Source organism: Camellia sinensis, chromosome 12 (assembly GCF_055761805.1).
Source record: "Camellia sinensis isolate YWXY chromosome 12, ASM5576180v1, whole genome shotgun sequence".
Classification (NCBI taxonomy): Eukaryota; Viridiplantae; Streptophyta; class Magnoliopsida; order Ericales; family Theaceae; genus Camellia; species Camellia sinensis.
The window spans coordinates 127,432,725-127,454,518 of NC_138972.1; the positions used below are offsets into that span (position 1 = coordinate 127,432,725).

General features: G+C 36.3%; 1 protein-coding gene across 4 annotated transcripts; it reads left to right on the forward strand.

Moving 5' to 3' along the window:
* The first annotated feature begins 12,354 nt into the window (after window positions 1-12,354).
* Window positions 12,355-21,575, forward strand: LOC114265510 (E3 ubiquitin-protein ligase BIG BROTHER). 4 transcript variants are annotated; one of them, XM_028206324.2, is made up of 9 exons: window positions 12,355-12,674; window positions 13,509-13,626; window positions 13,721-13,875; window positions 15,905-16,148; window positions 18,092-18,126; window positions 18,535-18,579; window positions 18,999-19,126; window positions 20,337-20,445; window positions 21,296-21,575. In XM_028206324.2, the coding sequence occupies exons 3-9, from the start codon at window positions 13,735-13,737 to the stop codon at window positions 21,344-21,346; spliced, it is 753 nt and encodes a 250-aa protein (XP_028062125.1). In that variant the 5' UTR covers window positions 12,355-12,674; window positions 13,509-13,626; window positions 13,721-13,734; the 3' UTR covers window positions 21,347-21,575. The 4 variants fall into 4 exon arrangements, with proteins under 4 accessions (XP_028062125.1, XP_028062127.1, XP_028062126.1 ...); XM_028206326.2 differs by having other exon boundaries at window positions 12,363-12,674; window positions 13,724-13,875; XM_028206325.2 differs by having other exon boundaries at window positions 12,638-12,956.
* Window positions 21,576-21,794: the final 219 nt, after the last annotated feature.

Sequence of the window (21,794 nt, forward strand, 5' to 3'; positions counted from 1 at the left end):
CAACGTCAAGGCCAAGATCCAAGACAAGAAAGGAATTTTCCACGAAAACAATAATACTCAACGGTCGCGGCGCTACGTCAGCCTCGTTTCTCGGTCGCAGTTACGGAGAACTTCCCCATTGCTGTTTCTCCCTTCGGGGTGATCTGCTTTGACGACTTAAAGGCTGACGTTTTTCTTGTTTTTTTTTTTTGAATGCCCTACCTCCCGCGCGAGTGGGTTCTCTGCTGCGATTCATTACAATGTCAAGCTCAGCCAGAGTCCGAGCTTCTCCTCTACTGCTGAAGAAAACTTCATTCGACATTCACACTTATCTAACCCCATGCAACAAAATCGTTTTAAATCGAGTTTGTACACAGTAAGCGAAGTCATTGGAGCGAAAAGTCTAAGGCGATTTATTTCTAAAACCCCTACAGTGGCCCCGAAGCGATTTCATTAACACTGAACTCCAAAAGACAGACGCCGAGCGATATTGGCCACAACCACTCCATGTACTAATTTTTAGCTTTTTTAGAGTTAAAATGGCCTAATTATATAAACAGCAATTATAAATGGGCTGACTGTCTTCAGATTCGAAGCCCCTAGTGCATGACACCTTTGGGCTGGTTAAGCCTCCGAATTCGGAAACTCATCGGTGCAATTGACCTTGCGTGACATGCCAAATATATATTTAGTGGAGAATGCTCATGACGAGCCGGCATATAACCATTCGGAATTAAAATGCCTAGTTGACTCGAGCCGGTTGATATTTATACAATGAAACATGCAAACACGTATATGCCGAATGAAAATTACAATGAAACATTTAAAATAAAACGTTTTATTCAATCAAGCAATAATTACATAGTTATGAACGCGATCTGCGTTCGAACATTAAGTTAAGTATTTTTTATACGGCATCGTCCTCATCCTCACTCTGCTCAACTTCAAAGATGGAAAATGGAAAATGGTTACGTTGGTACAGTGGCAATGCCGAATCAATGCCCGCTGCTCGGAGGGCTTCCTCAGCCTGAAGCGCCTTGATCCAACCATGCTTAAATTCACGATTTTCGCATTGGCAAACTTCCTCGGCGAGCTTTTCCTTGGTCTTCTGTATCTCTACTTTCCGGCCTTCGTGGAAGCCTTTTTCATAGGCCCTCCCCTTCACGGATTCCATCACGAACATGCTCGTCGTATCTCGATCGGCGAGCACGGTACTGATAAGCCGCTGGGTGACCCTTTCTTCCACGATTGGGTTAGCCTGTCCGATGGGTTATGCCTGAACGGCCTTGGCCTTCCTTAGCTCACGCTCAGCCACTTCTAGGCGAGCCTCCAAGCTTCGGATGCGTTCATCCCTCTTCTCTATTTCTCGGCGAGAAGCACGGAGACGCATGCTGATTTCGTAGGCGGTATAGAGCCCCTTCACCGCACCGTGAATGCCTTCACGAAACACTTCGAAGTCTTGTCGACCTACCATCGACTGTTGGACCTCGGGAGGAAAAATCTGTCGAGCGAATTCGATTGCCACATTTGAATCTCGAATGATCGAATCCGCATCTGTCATAGGCCTATTCCCCACAAAAACTGCAAAACTCAATGGGCGTGGGTTCGCATCGGGCTCCCTTCTAGAACGGGGTTGCGGGGATTTGTCCTGTGACTCCTTGTCCCTCCTAGGCGACCTACTTCGACGACGAGGAGATTGACGTCTCTCCCGCTCCCTCGAAAGCCTACCTCCCGCGCGCGAAGGTTCGCCACTTTGATTCATGTCTCCTCCCAGCTCAGCTAGCGTCCTCGCTTCCCCTTTGCTGTTGAAGAAGAATCTATTCGACATTCGCGCTTGTTTATTCTTCATCAAAGACCTGGACTGAGTTGCTCACTGAGCACATAAATAGGACCTTCATTCATTTATTCCCTGCGAGGGCAACGCCCCCAAGGCAATCTCATCAATCACTGGGGCGCCAACCGAGTCGTGCCAAGCCCCCATCAAACACTGTTATTCGGCAATCTTAACTTCTGCTAAGGCAAATTCGTGAACCAGCTGGGGCATGGCCGACTCATCAATATATTCGGCTCTAGTGTCGTAGTTGCTTCATGAATCGACTCATCAATATTGTGTGGTTCGGCGTTTAATGTTCATGAACCAGCTGGGGCAATGGCAGATTCATCAATCTATTCGGCTCTAATGTCGCAGCCGCTTCATGAATCGACTCATCAATACTGTGTGGTTCGGCATTTAATGTTCATGAACTAGCGCGAGGACAGATTTATCAATCTATTCGGCTCTAATGCCGCAGCCGCTTCATGAATCGACTCATCAATATTGTGTGGTTCGGCGTTTAATGTTCATGAACCAACTGGGGCAAGGGCAGATTCATCAATCTATTCGGCTCTAATGCCGCAGCCGCTTCATGAATCGACTCATCAATATTGTGTGGTTCAGTGTTTAATGTTCATGAACCAGCTGGGGCAAGGACAGATTCATCAATCTATTCAGCTTGAATGCCGCAGCCGCTTCATGAATCGATTTACTAGTCCTATTCGACACAAAGAGTCAATTTGTTCGGATAAATTAAAGTATAACTAATATAATTGCCAAGATTACACTATTATCCAATCGCTAGTTAGAAGGCACAACAGACAGTAATCATTTTATCCAAAGTAGCAGAAGGCAAAACTCTTCATTAATATCAAAAAATGCGTACAAGTAATAGTGAAACAGGAAGGAAATTTTCATTAATCAATTGAGCACAAATAGTAACTAATTTATACATGAAAATTACCTTGAACTAACAAGGATCCACTAAACAAAAACATACATTGAAATTAAAGATACCTAATAAAACTAGAATGTCTCCCAGATCAATCATCGGGATCAGACACAAGTGGCTCAACGTCCACTTGCTCGTATGGAATTGGCAAGGCCAATGTAACTCCAGCGGCAGCAAGGGCTTTGAGCCACCCATGTTTGAATCCCCGATTCTCGAATTTGGGGACTTCATCTATGTATTCCTTCAAGGCGGCACTCTTCCCAGCTTCTAGCGCCGTAGAAGCTACAGATTCGGCTTTTTTCCTTGGCCGCCTTCAATTCTTCTAACTCGGCCTCTGCCTTTGAAAGCGTCTCCTGGACTAACTTGAGCGACTCCTCGCTCACGTTCGCCCTATCCTCGGCTTCGGATCTGAGCTGGTCAGTAGTCCGAGCCCTCTCCTTTTCAGCTTCGGCTCGATTACTTTCCATTGCAGCTCTCATCACCTCGAACTCGGCCCTGCTTCTCTCACCTTCAGCTTCAAACTTTAAGAGGCCAATTCTTTCAATGGCATCATGTTGCCGGCGACCTAGTTCGGCTATCCTTCCAACCGTCTGCAAAACAAGTTTGGATCACCACATCAAGCAACATCGTATGCAAACCAAACCAAACGAGCAAAAAAGAAAGTATCGTATACGTACCAGAAGGGCCGACTGGGCAGCGAACGCTATAGCCACCAAATCTGGCTCTTCTCGAAAGGTGGCCTTGTCAGCCGGTAGCGAAACTGAGGCGACCAAGCTCAACGCCACGGCTGGATCCTTCATGGCAGATGCGTCAGAGGAGATTGGCGTGTCTTTGATCTTTGGTTGAACAACGAAGGGGACAACCACGTCGGACTCCTCTAAGCGAGGCCGTTTGTTAGCAGGGCTATCCTTTGAGCCGGCCTCTCCCTCGGCGGAACGTTTTTCGCCCCACTCTTTTGAAATCAGTCATTCTTCCGTAACCTGCTATTCAGCCCCCTCCGTCTCGGCCACAACAACTTGAGCCGTTTTTTCTCCAATAACCGGTTGTAAAGATTCAACTGGGACAGGAGCAGAACGAGCGGCCTCGGCTTTCTTTCGAGCGGCCATTCGCTCATCATTTCTCTTTCTCGCTATCTGCATGAGATCCTCCCCAGCCATGCCTTCTGAAAAAGTGCCAGGAAGGTCTCCCAAGTTTGTAAAAATATCTCCGAAGGAAAACTCCGCCAGACCCGAAGTGGACAGTGAGTTAGGCTGGTTAAGACCGGCTGCCTCAAACGCTGATTTCAGAGCTTCGTCGACCTCTTCGGCCTCGGCAGCGAACTCCCTCATTGATTCGGCATGTACCTCGACAACCGGCTCTAAGCCTTGCTCCGAATCAGAAGCTTCGAGACCAATTTGCCTAAGGATCTTGAAACTGGGGAAGACAAGAGCCGTAAGGTGTTGTTCGCCGGTTGGGATCGGGATGTCGTCTGCGACCGAGAACGTAGTGTAGGTAGGCTCATACCGCAGGAGAATATGGGCAGCTCTCCCTTGCTTCTATACGTTTGGACGACCAAAGTACTTTAGTGCAGTTTTAATTTCCGCAAGGACTGCGTCGTCAGCCGAGGTCAAAATCCTCTTCAACTTATTGCTTGCAAGAACAAAGGGTAAGGCTTGCAGAAAAGCCGCATAAAAGAAAGATCAACAAACAAGAGTTACACGTCAACCTGGTTCGCCCCTCCGTCTGGGAATAGGGTCTAGGCGATCTTTGCCATCGCCGAATTCCCAGTTGCTTCGGACATTGACCATTACATCGTCAACTCATTTGCCAGAGCTGGCAAACATCGTTACCAAGTGATGGCCGGTGTCCTTGGCCCTGAGAAAGTAGCGCCCGAGCCGACCGGAGGATTTGGCTAAAGCATAGCAGTGCCGAATCGCCGGAATGCCAAGGTTGATCCTGAGACGCCAGTTTAACTCTACGATTCCCATTGCGATTCGAAAAAAATTCACATAGAGTTGCGAATGAATCAGACTCCAATAGCAAAGGACGGCCCTGAGAAATGGGTGTAAGGGAAAGCAAACTCCGCCCTCCGCAATAGACATGAAAGGGAAGACGATTGTGTTTTGGTCGTCCCTCTCCACATCAAGGGTATTGTCTGTTACTAGAGAAAGATGGACATCCTCAGGGATAGAAAAATGTTTTCGGAACCCAAAAATTTGACCCTCGAAAAGGAGGTCTTTCAAATGCTTAGCCATTCTAGTGGGGACTCAAGGATATTCTAAATCAAAAATAAATACGGAAAACAGAATTGCAAGGAGAAGAGAAGAAAACTTACGAAAGGCAAAGGAGAGAAGGAGAGAACGAATAAGAGTTGCAGAAAACGCATCGAAGAAGAGATACAGACTGGCAGTCCAAGAGGTTCAAATATTCAAAAAAGTATGTTTTCGAAGGGACTTAAGTTTCAAATCGTAATAAATGCGAGAGAAACGCGAATGGGGCGGGAAAGCGTTACAATGACCGGAAAGCACGTACGCGTTCTAACACGCATCGGGAAGAGGATTAACCGCCGAATTTTTTGACTCCTAACCAAACACGCCGACTAACTGATGCTAGCGAGGTGTTTGGGGGGCAATTGTGGGAGCCGGATAATTGGAATAATCAGAAGCGTATTCTAGAAGACAAATATTACACGGCTTTACCCTGCACGATAAGGATGCCGAATATGATGGATAGACCAAATAGATACTGAACTATGGAGCCGAGTAAATAAGAGGCTAATGAGTGACAAGTGGGCCTGGCCACGAGGCTCAGGAAACAAGTATAAATAAAGGAACAACAGACTAAGAAAGGTATGTGAGAATTGTTGTGCTTAACTTAGAATACAAGCATTCTTGAGTGTGGATTCTGACTTGTCCATCGGAGTGCTAATTCCGGCACCCCTGACCAGAGTGTTTATTCCTTTTCAAGTGACCAGAAGAGAATCACGAGCGTTCTCCAGGATCTGAAGAGTATTTCCAAATCACATCTCCACAATATGTTAAATAAAAAAATTATTATGTATAGCGTAAGTAAGTTTCGATCTCAAGATTTTGAGTTTCATTAAAAATATACTTATCACTTAAATAACATATATATTCTGATATTAAATTTTTTATCATTTTTTTGCACTATCTTTTTTTGTTACTTTTATTATTTATTATATTATATAAAATCATTACAAAAGTAGAGTGGGAATGAAACCCCAACAAGAAGATTTAGACTAACATTTTTCTCCAACAAGATTGTCTGCTTTTGTGGGGATAGAATTGATTCCTAACTAATCTCTCAACCCACACCAACTTGTTTTTGGTAATCTCTTCTGATTTTTTTTCTAAACCTAATCTAACCACCATCTCTAATATTTGGGTTTGGTTCCATGATGTGGGTCCAATCATATCTATCTAATGTGCCTAACTCAAAAATAAAATAAAATAAAATAAAACTGTAAACCTCTAATCCAATTGGGTTTATAAAACAATATAAAATAAAATAAAATGGATTTCTGTCCAATTTTATATAAATATTGGATAGTTCATCTTATTGAACTCATTTAATAATTCATTTTTTTCATATATTAAGTTTTAATTTGTAAATCATTCGTGAAAAAAATTAAATTGATAAGCTAAACATGATCATATAATTTGATTATATTCATTTTTAATGAAATGAACAGTATATTTTTAAAATTATAGTTGTTGTCAATTAATTTAACATAAATATAATAAAATCATTTAACTATCATTATAGATCAATGTAATAATTTACACAAAATCAAAATATGAGGAGATCAAATTATCAAAATTCGCCGTGAGATGAATCCAAAACACTAGGTTGGAAGGTCACTCCTAAGACAAAATTCATGTGTCCTAAACAAAAATCCAAGTCCAATTGTGTGTTTTTAATTTTTAATTTTTTTTAATTCTTTTGGCTCCGTTTGGCAAGAGTTAAACGGGATTTTTTTGACTATTTTAACCACAAAAGACAAATAGGCTATTTTAGTCACAAAAAATAAAATATCACATCTAACCCATAATCATTACATTCTTCTCTCACAAAAAAAGTCAAAAAAATCAAAAAGTCCTTCCCAAACCAAACTTTTTAGTCCAGGCTAAAATAATCAAAAAAATTAAAAAGTCAAAAAGCCAACCCACTTCCCAAACGGAGGCTTAAATGGACATTGAGGTTTAATCCTAATAATTCCCAAATTAATAAGTAAATACCAAAATCAAATCTCACCATCTGTTAAAAAAAAAAAAAGAAAAAGAAACTTATGTCATGTGTTTACACCTTAAAAACTTCAATCATTAATGAAAGGTCACTCCTTAAATTATAAGTTCTTATGTAACAGATTATAAAAATATATATATATATTATTAGATACTTTTTAAATATAGACAGTAAATATAATTTACAAATAATTTGTTTATTTTCTTTTAAAGACAAAATAGCATAATTATAATGAATGAATCAATATGATATTTTTATGTGAATAATCCAAACAATAAATCTACAAAATAAATAGATTTAATCATTTAAACGAAACCTCATAATTGACCAAATGAACCCAATTAGATCGTCCATTCTACAAATGTGGACGGGATATTGCCATTATCCCCTATCAAAAAATAAATATATTTAAGAAACTCCTAAAGTTATTGTTAAATGTTTTGAAATGTACAAGAAACAATATTAAAATTATAAATATTTAGACATTTTATATGTAAAAAAAACTTACTAATGACAACTCTAAAAACTGTTGTGAATAAAGAACACAAAATGTCATATATTTATAATTTTAATTATTTTTTACATATTTCAAAATAATTATATATTATATACCATTTACATATTTTAAAAAATATATCTATTTTTGTACACATTTTTTTAAACATTATTTTTCAAAATTTTGTCCTATTAAAAAATGCTATATCATCCAACACTAATCTATCTACCTCACCCACCTGGACCTTACGGGACAAAACAGCATGAACGTGTCACCTCGTTACTCGTTCCACCTCTCTCTCGATCTTCTAACTAGACAGTATGGTGATCTAAACAAGCCTCTAAGCCCGTCTCCAATTGTTCACTAAATTCAACATTAAATTTAAATTTGATAAAAAAAAATTATTTTTTGTGCTCTAACAGTTGTACTAAAATAGTATCAAATTGAAAAAATATCAAATGTTTTATCAAACTGAGGACGGCTTGTTCTTTTCATCAATTCACTGTGCATAACCGTTAAAGCAGAAATTTGTGAAAATTTTACATTACGCGGTCGACCACCCGGTAGACCAACCGGTCGACCGGCTCATGCAAAAATTGGTCTGCGAATTGGTTCAAATGGTTCAAATTACTAGTTCAAACAGTTCAAAAAACATTTGAACCCTTTCCTTTTTTGATGCACACTACAGTAACCATAACCATTGGAATTACGCGTATCAGATTAAGAAAATTAATTTTTTTTTATTCAGATTTGGTGAAAATTTTGCAAAACCGTTGGAGATGCTCCAAGTCCTCAAGTTTTCGGACAATTGCATGTATAATTTAGGGGTAGTTTGGTTTTTGAGTTGAGCTAAAAAAATCACAAAAGGATAAAAAAAAGTTTAAAAAGATAAAAAATTAAAAATCACAAAAGAATAAAACAAATTTTGCCAAAACAAAGTTAAAAAGCAAAAAAAAAAACCAAACAAAAAAACTAAGGTGCTGTTTGGTAACACTAAATAATCAAAAAAGTTTCAGGCTAAAAAAGTCAAAAAAGTCAAAAAATTAATTAAAAAAATCATTGCCAAACGAGCACTTAGTCATGGTTTTCATTTTGGGATTAAAAAAACATAAAAAGATAAAATAGGCTATATAAGTTAAGAAGATAAAATATCGCATTTAAACTATAATCATTATACTTTTTCTATTACAAAAGTCAAAAAAGTCCAAAAACAAAAATCAAACAAGGCTAAAAAAGTCTCAACACAAAAAAGTTGACTACCGTAGCCAATGTGAAATGAAACTTTAGTAGGATAAACTTGTAGATTTGATTGAATCATAGCCAACCAATTTTAGAAGTGTGAATTTGAATTCGTAATTTATCGATACATGATTGAGTGATTCTATTGTAATAATCACTTAAGAGTGACCTTTAAAACATTGACTTTTTATAAGGTCTAATCTTAAAAGTTATTTTTTTGTGATTAGGCCTTGAACAAACTCATACGGCAAATCAACTGATATATTCATAAACAATCTGAACTCGATTTATTTATTAAATAAACGAGTTTAATTTTAATTTTTAAGTTTATTTATTAATTGAGTTGAGTTGGAGTAATTTTGAGCTCAACCTTGGCAATAAGCTAAAATAATGTTGATAGCTTTTTTAGGCCTCGTCTAGCATGTGTTTATTTTAGTTTAAAAGTTCAAAAGTTACTAAAAAAATTAAAAAGTTTATAACTTATATCAAAAAGTCAAAGGTTTCATTTTTTATTTACTTTTTGCACATCTTTTTGTAAAAAATCAAAAAGTCATTATAAACATACTAATTTTTTACCTCATATTTTAACCAAAAAGCAAAAAGTTACTAAAATGGCTTGTTCTCAAACAAGGCCTAGCCACATAAATATGAAATAGGTTAAAAAATCAATAAGATAAAATGTTATATTTAAATTATAATCACTTCAGTTTTTCTCTCACAAAAATCAAAAAAATATTAGAAAAGCCAACCCAAACAAACATCTCGTTTGGAGACAACATATTTTAGTTAAAAATTCAAAAAGTCACTATAAATTATCACATCACTATTTCTATTTTTCTACACATCTTTTCATAAAAAAATAAAAAATTACTAAAATGGTCAGTTACCTCAATAAAACTCATGAATATAAAGAAATTAAATTAATATTTACTTTTAATAATATATCAAATACTTTTTTAATAGTAATTTATTTTATTTTTCTATTGGTGTTTAGTATTTGTGTAAATTTACATATTTGATTGATGAAATTTAGAGAAATTTTAACACACACTTTTGAAATGGTGTATCAAATGTACCCTTAGTTATGACCAATTTTATTTTTTAGTTATGTCATTATTTTAATTATGACCCATGGGTTCTTTAGTTATATCTCATATTGTGTTTGGTTATAATATTTTTCTTTTTTTATTTTTATAGTTATAACTCAAAAAGTATAAAAATTATGTCTTTTTTTCTTTAATTATAAGTGAGAGGGTGATTTATGATCCGGTGTTGGGCCGAGGTATCGACCGAGCAAGTTGAGGGCCCAGCAGTGCATTGGGCCGAGATGATCGACTGTTCACCCAGAGATGGGCTACCAGAACTTGAGCCGAGCAGAGTTTGGACTGAGTGTGTGCCGCCCCGGACCGTGCGGAAGCTGCTCGGTCAGGAAGTGACCGGTCAGACCAGGATGCTCGGTCCGAGGATGGTCGAAACCAGACAGACCGAGAGACCGGCGCTCGGAAAGGCGCGGTCAGCCGAGGTAGTTGATTGACCGGCGAGAAGGCCGACCAAAGGAGGAGCCCGGGCTAGGCTTTGCCGAGATGCCGCCTAGCCCGGTCCTTCATGTGTTTGTCCGGCTAGGCGCATGGGTTTGAAGCATGACATGGCCGAGGTAGAACAGCTCGGCTGCCGAGCTCCAGCTGTGAAGTCAAGCAGTTGAGGTTAGGTGGTGAATGACATGGTTTATGCTGACAGATGGGATAGCAGAGCCACGTGTCAGGAGATGACTGGGAATGGATATGGGGTTCAGAAGGTATAAAAGCATGCCTGCCCCCCCCATACGCGAGACACGAGCACATCTGTAAGGATTTCTTACACTCAAACACTCTCTCCCTTCTCTCTATCCATCCTAAGGTGTGTGCTAACTTGACCGTCGGAGGGTTTTTCCGGCCACACACCGCCGGGTAGCTCACCATTACTTGCTCGCAGGTGATCGGACATCGACGGAGCTCGGAAGAAGGGAATACGGGCACGCTGAAATATATGCTCCCCGTACAATAAGGTACATATGGTATACAGTTATACCATAGTGTTTCATTGAAATTTATTATTAATATAACCATTATTGTATATTTTACACGTATTTTTAGAGCAATGCTACATCCATCGAATTTATATTTGTCTAAATTATCTAATCAATAATGTTCCAGACCCCCTTTTCCTCACCCCCTTTGACTCCCTCTCAACATGATTGGCCAGTTTTTCTTTTTCTTTTTCTTTTTTTTCTTCTCCTCCAATCACTACCCGCCACGTGTGTGTGGGGATGGTAGGGGTGGTGATTGGAGGGGGTCTCAATCATGATCCTTATCTAAATTTATGTATGCCGATCGGATGTTGATTGACATACTGATAGACAAGGATTACAGTCGCGGTTGATAAGGCTGTCACCGGTCGTCCAAGCGGTCATCCTATAGAACGTCCAACTTATATAATTTGAATAATTCGACTGAGCCCAAATTTAATAGATGAATTTTTTTTATATTAATAAATAAATAAATAAATAATTTTAATTTTAATTATTTTTCAAATCGAGTTCAAACTCAACTCGTTTGTATAATTGAAGAAGTGCGAGTTTATTAAATATCTGATCAGTTGAGCTCAACCTAAACTAACTTTTAATGGCTCTGTTTGGTACAGTTTTTTTTTAGCTTATTTCAGCTTTCAGCTTAATTTAAGTTATTTTGATATGTTTGGTTTAACTTGACAATGCAGCTTATAGCTTTTTGTAAGTCAGAAATCAGCTTATTCTTTAAGTGGGTCAGGAGAAGCTTATTTTATAAGTCAGAAATCAACTTATGTTCATAGTTATAAGCTATAAGCTGTTAAGGCATAAGCTATAAGCACTTTCTTACAGCTCTACCAAACAGGGCCAATAAGTAGACATTTAAAATGATTTAAATAATTTTTTTTGAATTTTTTATAAAAAAATAAAAAAATAGGAGCATTTTGACAACAACAGTAAAAAGTCAATTTTTTAATTTTTTTGATTTTTTAGCCAAAAAAATTTAATTTTTTTTTATCCAAAACAACCTAATTTTTTTGTCAAATAAGCTACCAAAAAATTCAAAAAGTCAAAAAATTAATTTTTTTATCAATTTTCTAAAACACTCCATAATATAACTCAAAAATAAAAATAAAAAATACGCTTTTATAGGAATGGCAAATAGTGGCCAAGTTTAAATAATTAAAAGCTCGACTCGAGTAGTTTGTGGCACAGGCCTGTACCGCTACGGATTTGGAGTGGTCATTGTATGGGGGTGTATAGCAGTTACTATTATGCAATTAAATATATTCATTTTAAGATTTATTTTAATAATTCAAATCGTTGATATTTTAAAATATATCAAGTAAAATATACTTATAAAAAATTAAATTAATTAGATATCGTTTACTATCCGTTTACTTATTCATCCACTCATATTTATATTTATAAAAATAAATAATAATTTTAATTTAAAGTATTAAAATAAATACAAATATAAACGGATAAAAGGATAAATGATATTCGATTAATTTAATTTTTTACAGATATATTTTATATATTTTAAAATATGAATCATTTAAATTATTAAAATGGACTCATTCGACGGAACAACTGCACAGCAACCACCCAAATCCTACCGGTACGCAGCAGATCGTTCCCCCATTTAGCGTGCTTCCGTAACCCCTGCATAAAAGCCGCCACCTCTCTCTCCCCAACAATTGTGTGTGCAGAATCAAGAGAGAGAGTGAGAATCGGAAGCTATTTTCTCTCTCTAATCTTCCCAAGAGAGAGAATGTGACAGTTTTTAGAGAGAGAGAGAGAGAGAGAGCGAGAGATAGGGGTTTGGGTGGGTGGGTTGCTTGCTTGGTGGTTTGTGTGATCATCATCAGCTTAAAGGAGAGATTGCGTTCAAAAAGCAATCAATGTCGGTTCTTTAATCCCTCTTTAGCCTCTCTCTCAAGCAATCTATATTCTTATCTCACATTTTTCCTTCTTTCTTTCTTTATTCATTCTGGATCCAAATTCCAATTCATTCATTTCGATTTCCTTTAATTTTCTTTTGCGTTTTCTCGAGGAAATCCGCTAGTTAATGTCTCGGAAAATTTTATTTATTTAATTATTATTATTATTTTTTTGTTCTTTCTGTTTCTTTAGAATTGTTGAAGTTTGAGGAGTGAGTTAAGCGATGAAAGTAATGTGATTGAAGGTAGTATTCATTTTGATGTGTAATGTGGATTCTTTTTTCCTGTTTGGTTGCTCAGAAAATGTAGGCCCTAGGGAAATAGATTACATATGGACTCTTTGAGATTCTTAATTTTAGAAACCGAACAGAGTAGCTTAATTTTTAGTGAAGTTTTCTGGAGAAATCATGTTGAAATTAGCTGTAATTTGTCAAATGTTGTGTTGGCTTAGGGTTCTTCTATGTTTTCCTGCTGTTTTCTTCAGGTTGTTCTTGAATAAAAAAGAAGAAGAAGATTTAGCGTGAATCTCTCTTGAGAATTTATTCATCTTTGAAAGCAATCTCTATGGGAAATTTTACTATGTCTTGTATCAACTTTGAGGAGAGATGCCCAATAACTGTTCGTAATTATAATGCATAGACTTTTGCTAATTGAAGATTTGTACAAAACTGAAGACAGTTGTTAATGCAGTCATGCTGAATTTAGATCATTAGCTGGTTTTATATTGTGGGTTGGATTTTATTCGAAGTTCTAACAATTTGTTTCTGAATTCTCATTTTAACTTATTTCTCCTGTAGCTGTTTGCGCATCAGGATTTGCAGAAAGATATGAAATTGAGCAGAAAACTGTAATGAGCTGCTGCTTTTCAGTTGTTGGTTGACTGGATCTGAAGGACTGAATTTGTGGGAGAATCAGGTTCACATCCACTGATAAATTTTCGTTCGTTTCTGCGTTTTCTTAACCTAAAATGCTCGTCATCTTGATTTTCTTTTGTGTTTGTGGCTGACAGAAGACTGGGTTAAAATGAGTTGGAACCCGCAAATGGAAGTTAATTACGCAAACGCTACCTTTCCTTATAATTCAGCCGGTAGCTTTATAAATTTCTTCGAAGGCCTTGCTTATGAACATGTGAATTTCATTTTTGCTGATTCATTGCCTGCTCAGGTACTTTTATTTGATACCTTCATCATTTTGTGTTCTCAAATATGCTAAAATAAATATTTTTAAGTTTTGTAAAGGAAAAGAAATCAACAAGGAACTAAAAAGAAGGAAAACCACATATTTATGTCATTCTCGTGCCTATGTTCATGGACTCGGCTACATTGTTATTAATTCACTTGGATGTTTTGTATGAATGAGCATCCCCTGTATATATAGGTGGAGTACAATCAACTGGGGTTTGAGATAAATATCAAAATACATAAATCATGTCAATAATTACGGGACTTGATTGATCGATCCATGAATCATGGGTTTTGCCTTCAATACACTTACCCTCAAGTTGGAACACAAATGGTTGAAATGAAGATGAAATAATTGCCAAAAAATAGTTATTGTTGGAGTGTGCCGGAATGGCGCATCATGCAAAATTGTCAGGTTGTGGCTATACTGAAATTGTCAGGAATGCAGCTTTGTTTAAAGTGCCAGAAATGCAGCTTTGATCAAGAATGCATGAGATGATACATTGTGCAAAATAGAGGTGTGTGAAATTTATCCATCAATGCAATCACAAGAGAATAGGCATGAAATGAACATCATGTAAATAGAGAGCGAATGGAATTTATTTTCATGCAAACACATGAAATAGGCACAGAATGAGCGATGGATATATAGTCTCCCTGAATGACAAACCGGGGTTTTTTTTTTTTGGCACAGAATTAACATCATGGAAACACACGCAAAAGATGCAAGGAATTAGATATCTTGCAAATTTTGTACTGAATCCAATTGGTCACAAAATGGAAACGTGCTAAAAACAGTTTTAAGAATTTAAAATCAATGCGAGAAGTTAAGAAATGAAAGGGATTAATGCATGACCGAAAAAGATGTCTGGGCTGATTTTTAGAAGCCAATACAGGATTGTTTGGGTTCTTTGATCAAAAGAGTGCTTCATCATATGGTGGTAAAGACACAAGGAATGAGCCCCAAAGTATAATTATGAGAGAGATGGAATGAGAGATTGAAACAGGGCAACATGGCATGACAGACAGAATAAAGAGACGATAGATGGCGGTCGGCCTTAGAGGATGATTCACTTGGATTTTTTTCATACATGGGCATCTATATAAGTGGAATGCAATTATGTAGGGTTTGAGATAAATATCAAAACACATTACAATGCCAATAATTACTATATTTGATTGACCCATGAATCATGGGATTCTAGTTTCAAAAATCTGATTGACCAATTAATCATGGGATTTAATCTTCAATACATTTATCCTCAATAGTATCTTTAGTTTCTAAATTCTTTTGGCTACAACTAATTTCAAGTTTCTATATTCTAATGGCAATAGCCTACATCGTTATTGATTTACTTGGATATTTTTTTTCAACAATGCTACAGGCTCCCAAAAAACACAACCCCACAACCCCCACTCACCTGTGATTGGTCCAAGAAGGAAAGAAAAAAAAAAAAAAAAAACAACAAAAACACATGATTGGTCCACATCATTTTGGGGGTCATGGGAGTCCCCAACTTTGGGGGTCCCAAGCATTTTTTATTTTTTTTATACATGAGCATCCCCTATACAAGTATATATGTGTGTGGAATACAATCATGTGGGGTTTGAGATAAATATCAAAACACATAAACCTTGTCAATAATTAAGGATTTGATTGATCCATGAATCATGAGATTTTAGTTTCAATGATTTGATTGACCCTTTAATCATGAAATTTCATCTTCAGTATACTTATCCTCAACAATATCTTTAGTTTCTATATTCTTTTGGCTACAATCAGGTTCAAGTTTGAAGATTTGTGATGCAATGTAAATGTCTATGAGTAATATGTGCGTAATTGTACATATTACTTGTCTACTATAAGAGTAATGTTTATAATTGAATCATTTGGCTGCATTATATTATTATTATTATTGGTAAGTGATTGCCTGCAAAAATGTTTTGCATGATAGATCAATTTTATGATTACATTAATTTCACATGGATTTTATTTCCTTCTATTTGTGCAGGAGGGCATGTACCCTTCAATGCATACAAGCTTGTACAAATTTGGGTTATCTGAACCGGGGAGTGTTTCATATTATGATTATAGTCCTGCTCATGTGCTCAATGAACATGCACCAACAATGGATGAATATAGTAGGCATTTGGAGAACTTTTCAACAATGACTAGTGAACAGACTGCAGCTGTACATACACAATGGGAAGGAAATTCAAGCACAAATATTGATGCTAATCATGTAGATGTAGAATGTAAGTTCTGATTCATTTTCGTGATGTTTTCCTAAAAGATATTGTTATAAATGCCAATATGCCGGAGTCTTGTGAACTGATGAAATGAAATATGTTATTAGAATGAGGGGTTTTGTGGTTGTGTAGATTATTGTGTTATCTTTTCAGGTAGTGTTGGATTTTGGCTGCTTATGTTGATTATTGTATGATATAATCCTTAAGGTTAAATTTGTCCAGATGATTCGCTTGTGACCACTGGCATCTGAGCTTATTGTGTTGGAACCATGAACCTGATGTTGGTCATCTCATATCCTATATCTTTTGTGTCCATCTGAATGTGCTTCAGTAATGAGGTATATTAGGTGGTTCACCTGCCACACTAGTACAACAGCTGCTTTGGTGTGTTCTTCTATATTGCAGTTGTTTTGTATTTTAGTTATGCATTTATGATCCTAACAAAACAAGATAAAGATAATAACATGGCAACTTGGCACATATCTGATGTTTGATTGTTTTCATTGTTGTGATTTATATCTAGACTATATACAAATATGTGTGCAACATGCACAAACCATGTAGATTGAAACAATATACACTAATATGCAGTTCTGTGTCTATCTCAGACCTACCAAAAAAACCACCTTCATGCATTTAGATGACCAAGATTTGTGAGAGTCTCTAATTTGATGTCCTGGAAAATGAATTGTGGTTCAGGGCAAAGGCATTGTGTATGTTAGTTAGCTGGTGTGACTTGAACAGGAGAGAGCATCAAGATACTTAGAGATGGTTGATTGATCCATGTGTCACCTCACGAGGCTAACATGTGGGACCCAAGTTCAAGGAGATAATGCCATGGCATGCCATGTAGGAGTTTGGACACATATACCCACGCCTATATCGACTTCTATAATATTCTTAAATATGTGCCTACTTACCCAAGGGGGCTGCATGGGTGGATCCCATATGACAGATTTGCAGCACAAGCTTTCTTGGGAAGCAAGTGTTTTCATCACAAATACCTACTTTTCCAATTTATCACCATGCTAATTCTAGTTAGTATATTATCCCAGTGATATGACAACACCTGTTCAATTGAATTCTGAGTTTCAATTTTATGGGCCCTTTGCTTCAGCAAGGTCCCAGTTTAGTCAGGTCTTTCTCTAACAGGACTTCAGTTGTGCAGCCTGAACTCCAATTTTCCCTATTGAAGTATGAAGTATGAACTTGTCATATGGCTGTCCAAATATATAGTTTTGTCTTTCATTTGGCAGTCTTAAATTGAAGAGCTGTATGGAAATTAGGTAAAGATGTGAGTCTCAAATGGCAAAGCTAGTGTGCATAAATCACTTGGGCAGTTAAAAGAAATAATTTTAAATTTCATATTTAACTTGACCACTTTTCCAGTTGGTTTCAGGCAGAAGGTATATTGCATTGATTAGTTACTGGCATATTGCATTGTAATTCAGTAGTCTAAAGGCATTGGCACTTTAAAAAGATATACTCCCTTGGTTGTACCGTGACTAACCTCTTTAAAAAGAGCTAGTGTTGTTGGAAGATGCTGTTTTCATGTTTTTGCAATTCGACTCCAGTTTCCAAATTTACCCTCCCATTTTTTGATTTAATAAAAGCATTCACATTTGTTTGCATACTTCAACATATTGTTAGGCTTTTTTCATGGCAAGAATATTGTAAAAAGTTTGTGCATTGAATTTTTATAACAGTAACATTATGAGACGGCCAAAAAGGAAAAGGAGTCCATCTTTTGTGCAATGGAGGGAAGTAATGGGTACAGTGGAAAAAATATCACATTCACTTCCTAGTAGCAATCCCTTGGAAGTTTTATTTGTTTTGCGCCTCTTGCTGCTGTTATTTGTGATATTTTGTTGCTAGTTGTACAATATTTACTTGCAGATTTTTAATGACATACCACATCTCCGTTTAAGTAATTTCTTCATTTTTTTCAGGTCTCCAAGGTAATCATAATGCTCGTGATTATCAGGTATAGTGCTCTCTCTTTGGTAGTCTAATGTAAAACAAATTGTGCCTGAATGCCTTACATGTGTAAAAAACCATTTGTTTTTCTTCAATAACCTACGCACATAGGACCAATGACCAATTTTAATCATGTATGATCAATTGGCAAGCTTTCCAGTCTCTGCATGGGCTAGTCTGTTTAGTCTGATAAGATTTTCATTGACTAGCAGTACTATTTTATTGTTAATATTATTAGTATAATATGTTTGAACTCTCTGGTGGTGGCATTTACATTTTGAAGGTCCTACATACGAGTGTTGACTTCTTGTCCTTCTTCTTTGTAATAACCTTATTTGTACACAAATATTATAATTTGAGATAGGATACCAAGTTAGTTAATTATGCATCTCACCTTCTCTGTGGATTGATGCAGGTCGTTTGGCAAGACAATGTTGATCCTGACAACATGACTTATGAGGTTCAATACATTAAACCTTTTATTTTTGGCTAATAAATCCCTCATCTGTTCATGAGCCAAATCTACATTTTATCTTCTTCTATCAATTTAAATCATGGATGTCTAAATCTGTTATATTGGATAAAATCAGAACCATAAGTTTTTGTCCTACTTTCATTTAAATGCATAAACTTTCTGAAAGTGTTCTACCACAGGGTGAATGGCACCCTTCAGATTGAATATGTGCCAATTCAGTTTCTTATATTAATTTTTTTTACGTTCAGTAAAGGATTAGCTAATTTCCTTTAAGGTTTACACCTAATGCTTTTGAAAGTCAACAATACTTAAAATTAAAAGTAGTTGTAGTTGTGATTTAGTTGTAACACCAACAATTGATATTTGTTTTTGAAGATACCAACTACATGTTCTTTTGTTCGCAGGAATTACTTGAGTTAGGTGAGGCAGTTGGAACTCAAGGTCGAGGTCTTTCCCAAGACCTTATCTCCTTGCTTCCTGTAAGAAAGTTCAAGTCTGGCTTCTTCTCAAGAAAGAAATCTAGAAATGAAAGGTACAATTTATGCTTACCCCATTACCTTCTTTTCTCTCAATTTGCTGTTGCTGAGACCATGCATTTACATTTTGAAATGCCTTGTGCTTTCTTTTTTCTTTTTTATAATTATTACTACTATTATTTTTACTTAAAAAACCAAATCACCATGTTTGTTTCCAATTTTTTGAAAACACTTTTCAGAAATTCTACTTTCTTGTTTTCCATATTTTTTTTTTTTGTTTTTATTGATTTTTTTTAACATTTTAAGCAAATTTTTTTTTTTTTAATTTTTAAACACACCAAACATAAATATACTTAAAAAGTATAATTTTCTTGAAAAAAATCTTTAAAAAATTCACTAAATACCAAAAAATACAAAAAAAAAAAAAAAAGAAGTAAAATTCAGTATATTTTTTGTATTTTTGTGTGTTTATTAATTTTTTAAAATATTTTATTTTTTAGACACATCTAAGTAAGATGCATTTAAAAAAGTAAAAAAAAAATGCTTAAAATTTTAAAAATATTCATTAAAAACAAAAAAACACGAAAAACAAAAAACTCAAGTTTCAAAAAACTGAATTCAGAAAAATGAAACCAAACATACTGAATATTATTATCATTGTTTAATTTTACCACTTTTCTAATGGCATAAAGAATTGGAGATCAGATTTCATTCACAAGAAGCCCATTTCAGACAGTACTTAGGTTTGTCACCAGTTACTTTAGCTCAGTGGACAATAATTTACTCTCTTCCTCAGTTTAGGGCCTTTAGAATGGTGGTAATGTCGTCAAAAATCTGACACGTAAACTGGCCCACACACGTATCACTAAGGCCCAACATCCATTATTTGAAACTCATACTAACTTAAAAGCTTAAACCTGTAAGTGGAGAGCCCATCCAATATATATTAAGACTCATTCTTTTTTATTCTTTATCCGATGTGGGACTCAACCTTCACACATGCTCCCACATGTATTCCTATAAGAAATGATTTTTGGTACCATGTTATTACTGTGTGAATAATTTCAAGAATATGATCACTTTGATGTCTTTACACATCATATCATGGTAATGTGCACACACACTGCACTGCACTGCACGTGCATATATATGTTATTAGGACTACTTTTAGATTTTGATTTTTTATTCATCTTTTGTATAAATCTCATGATCTTTGTCATGACCCAAAATTTCCTTGTTGATTGATTCTCTCTTGTTGTAATACAGGTGTGTAATTTGCCAGATGGAATATAAACGAGGTGAACAGCAGGTGATTCTTCCATGCAAACACCTCTACCATGCTGATTGTGGCACCAGATGGCTTAGTATCAACAAGGTGAGCTTCTAAATTTGCTGGGATGGGAAGTATTTTAGTAGAAATAAAAGACAGCAAAACAAGAAGTTATTCACTATTAGTCCATTAAAGCCTCGTTTTGGAACATGCTATTTTAATAACTTTTTGGCTTTTTACGAAAAGATGTGCAGAAAAATAGAGATAGTGATGTGACAGCTTATAATAACATTTTGACTAAAATGTATACTTGACAAACGAAACTTAAGTATAAAATATATTTCCAAGTCTTTGTATTGAAGATAATTACATAATGGTCGAAAAAGCATGGACAAAAATGACTCATGTCCATGCCTTTCTTGTCCAACCCAATCATCAACCCTTCCTATCTCCGGCGACCTCTGCTGCCCCCTCCCTCTCCTCCCACCACTGCAACCCCAACTTTTGCTGGTTTCCACTCTTTTGATCTTACTGAAAAGAAATCAACCTCAAACATCAAACCTGAGTGCTTTGTATAGAAATTTACGATGATCTTCATAAGAATTATCGGGAATAATGCTGCTGACTTCGCACCTTATCATTGTCGAAAGTACCCAACAACACCGCGAAAGATGGCCAAATGACCTCACTTGAACTTTCATTGGCTCCTCAATAGTTCTTCAGTCTTGGAGTTATTCTTCAAGGATAGGTGAAAGCTTTGATTTGGGTCTTTGGCGAGTCTGTAGGGGAAAGGAAAAAGGTATGGACAACAAGACATTTGTGCCCATACTTTTTTGACCATTATGTAATTAAGCTCTGAATATGAAGATTTCTCATTTGCTGCCTTAATTATAATAATCACTTCTCATTTTTACCAAGAGACAGTAAATTACTCGCAGTGTGTTTGTTTTCTCAGGCTTGCCCCATTTGCTACACTGAGGTGTTTGGTGATGCGTCAAAGCACTAGAGTTGTCGCTAGCAAGCATAAAGAGAAGTACCTCCATTTGTTTTTTGTTTGTCTTTCTGAGTTTAGTTTTATTTTCTTCACAGAACATTGCTTTCGTTTTCGTTTTCGTTTTTCCACGGTTTCTACACTAGGTCTACTTTATTAGCTTCTGTAGTAAAATGAAAGATCATGAACACAACAGGGGATGATTCTGTTATGAAGCTCATTACAATGGTTTTTATTGGTTCAAGTTTGTTATATTAGTAGATGGTTAAGATGAATTCCCACTTTATGTGGAGGTTTAAGACTTCTGTGCCCCTCTCATGAAGTTATGGGGCAATTTGCCAAGTTTCTTTAGTGACTTGTCTTGCACTCCTAGGTATTTTCTATCTACCCACCAATATCGGTTTTTGAGTATGAGTACCTTTTTGTTGAGGGTAGTTCGAGTTTTTTTCCCTCCAAGTATGCC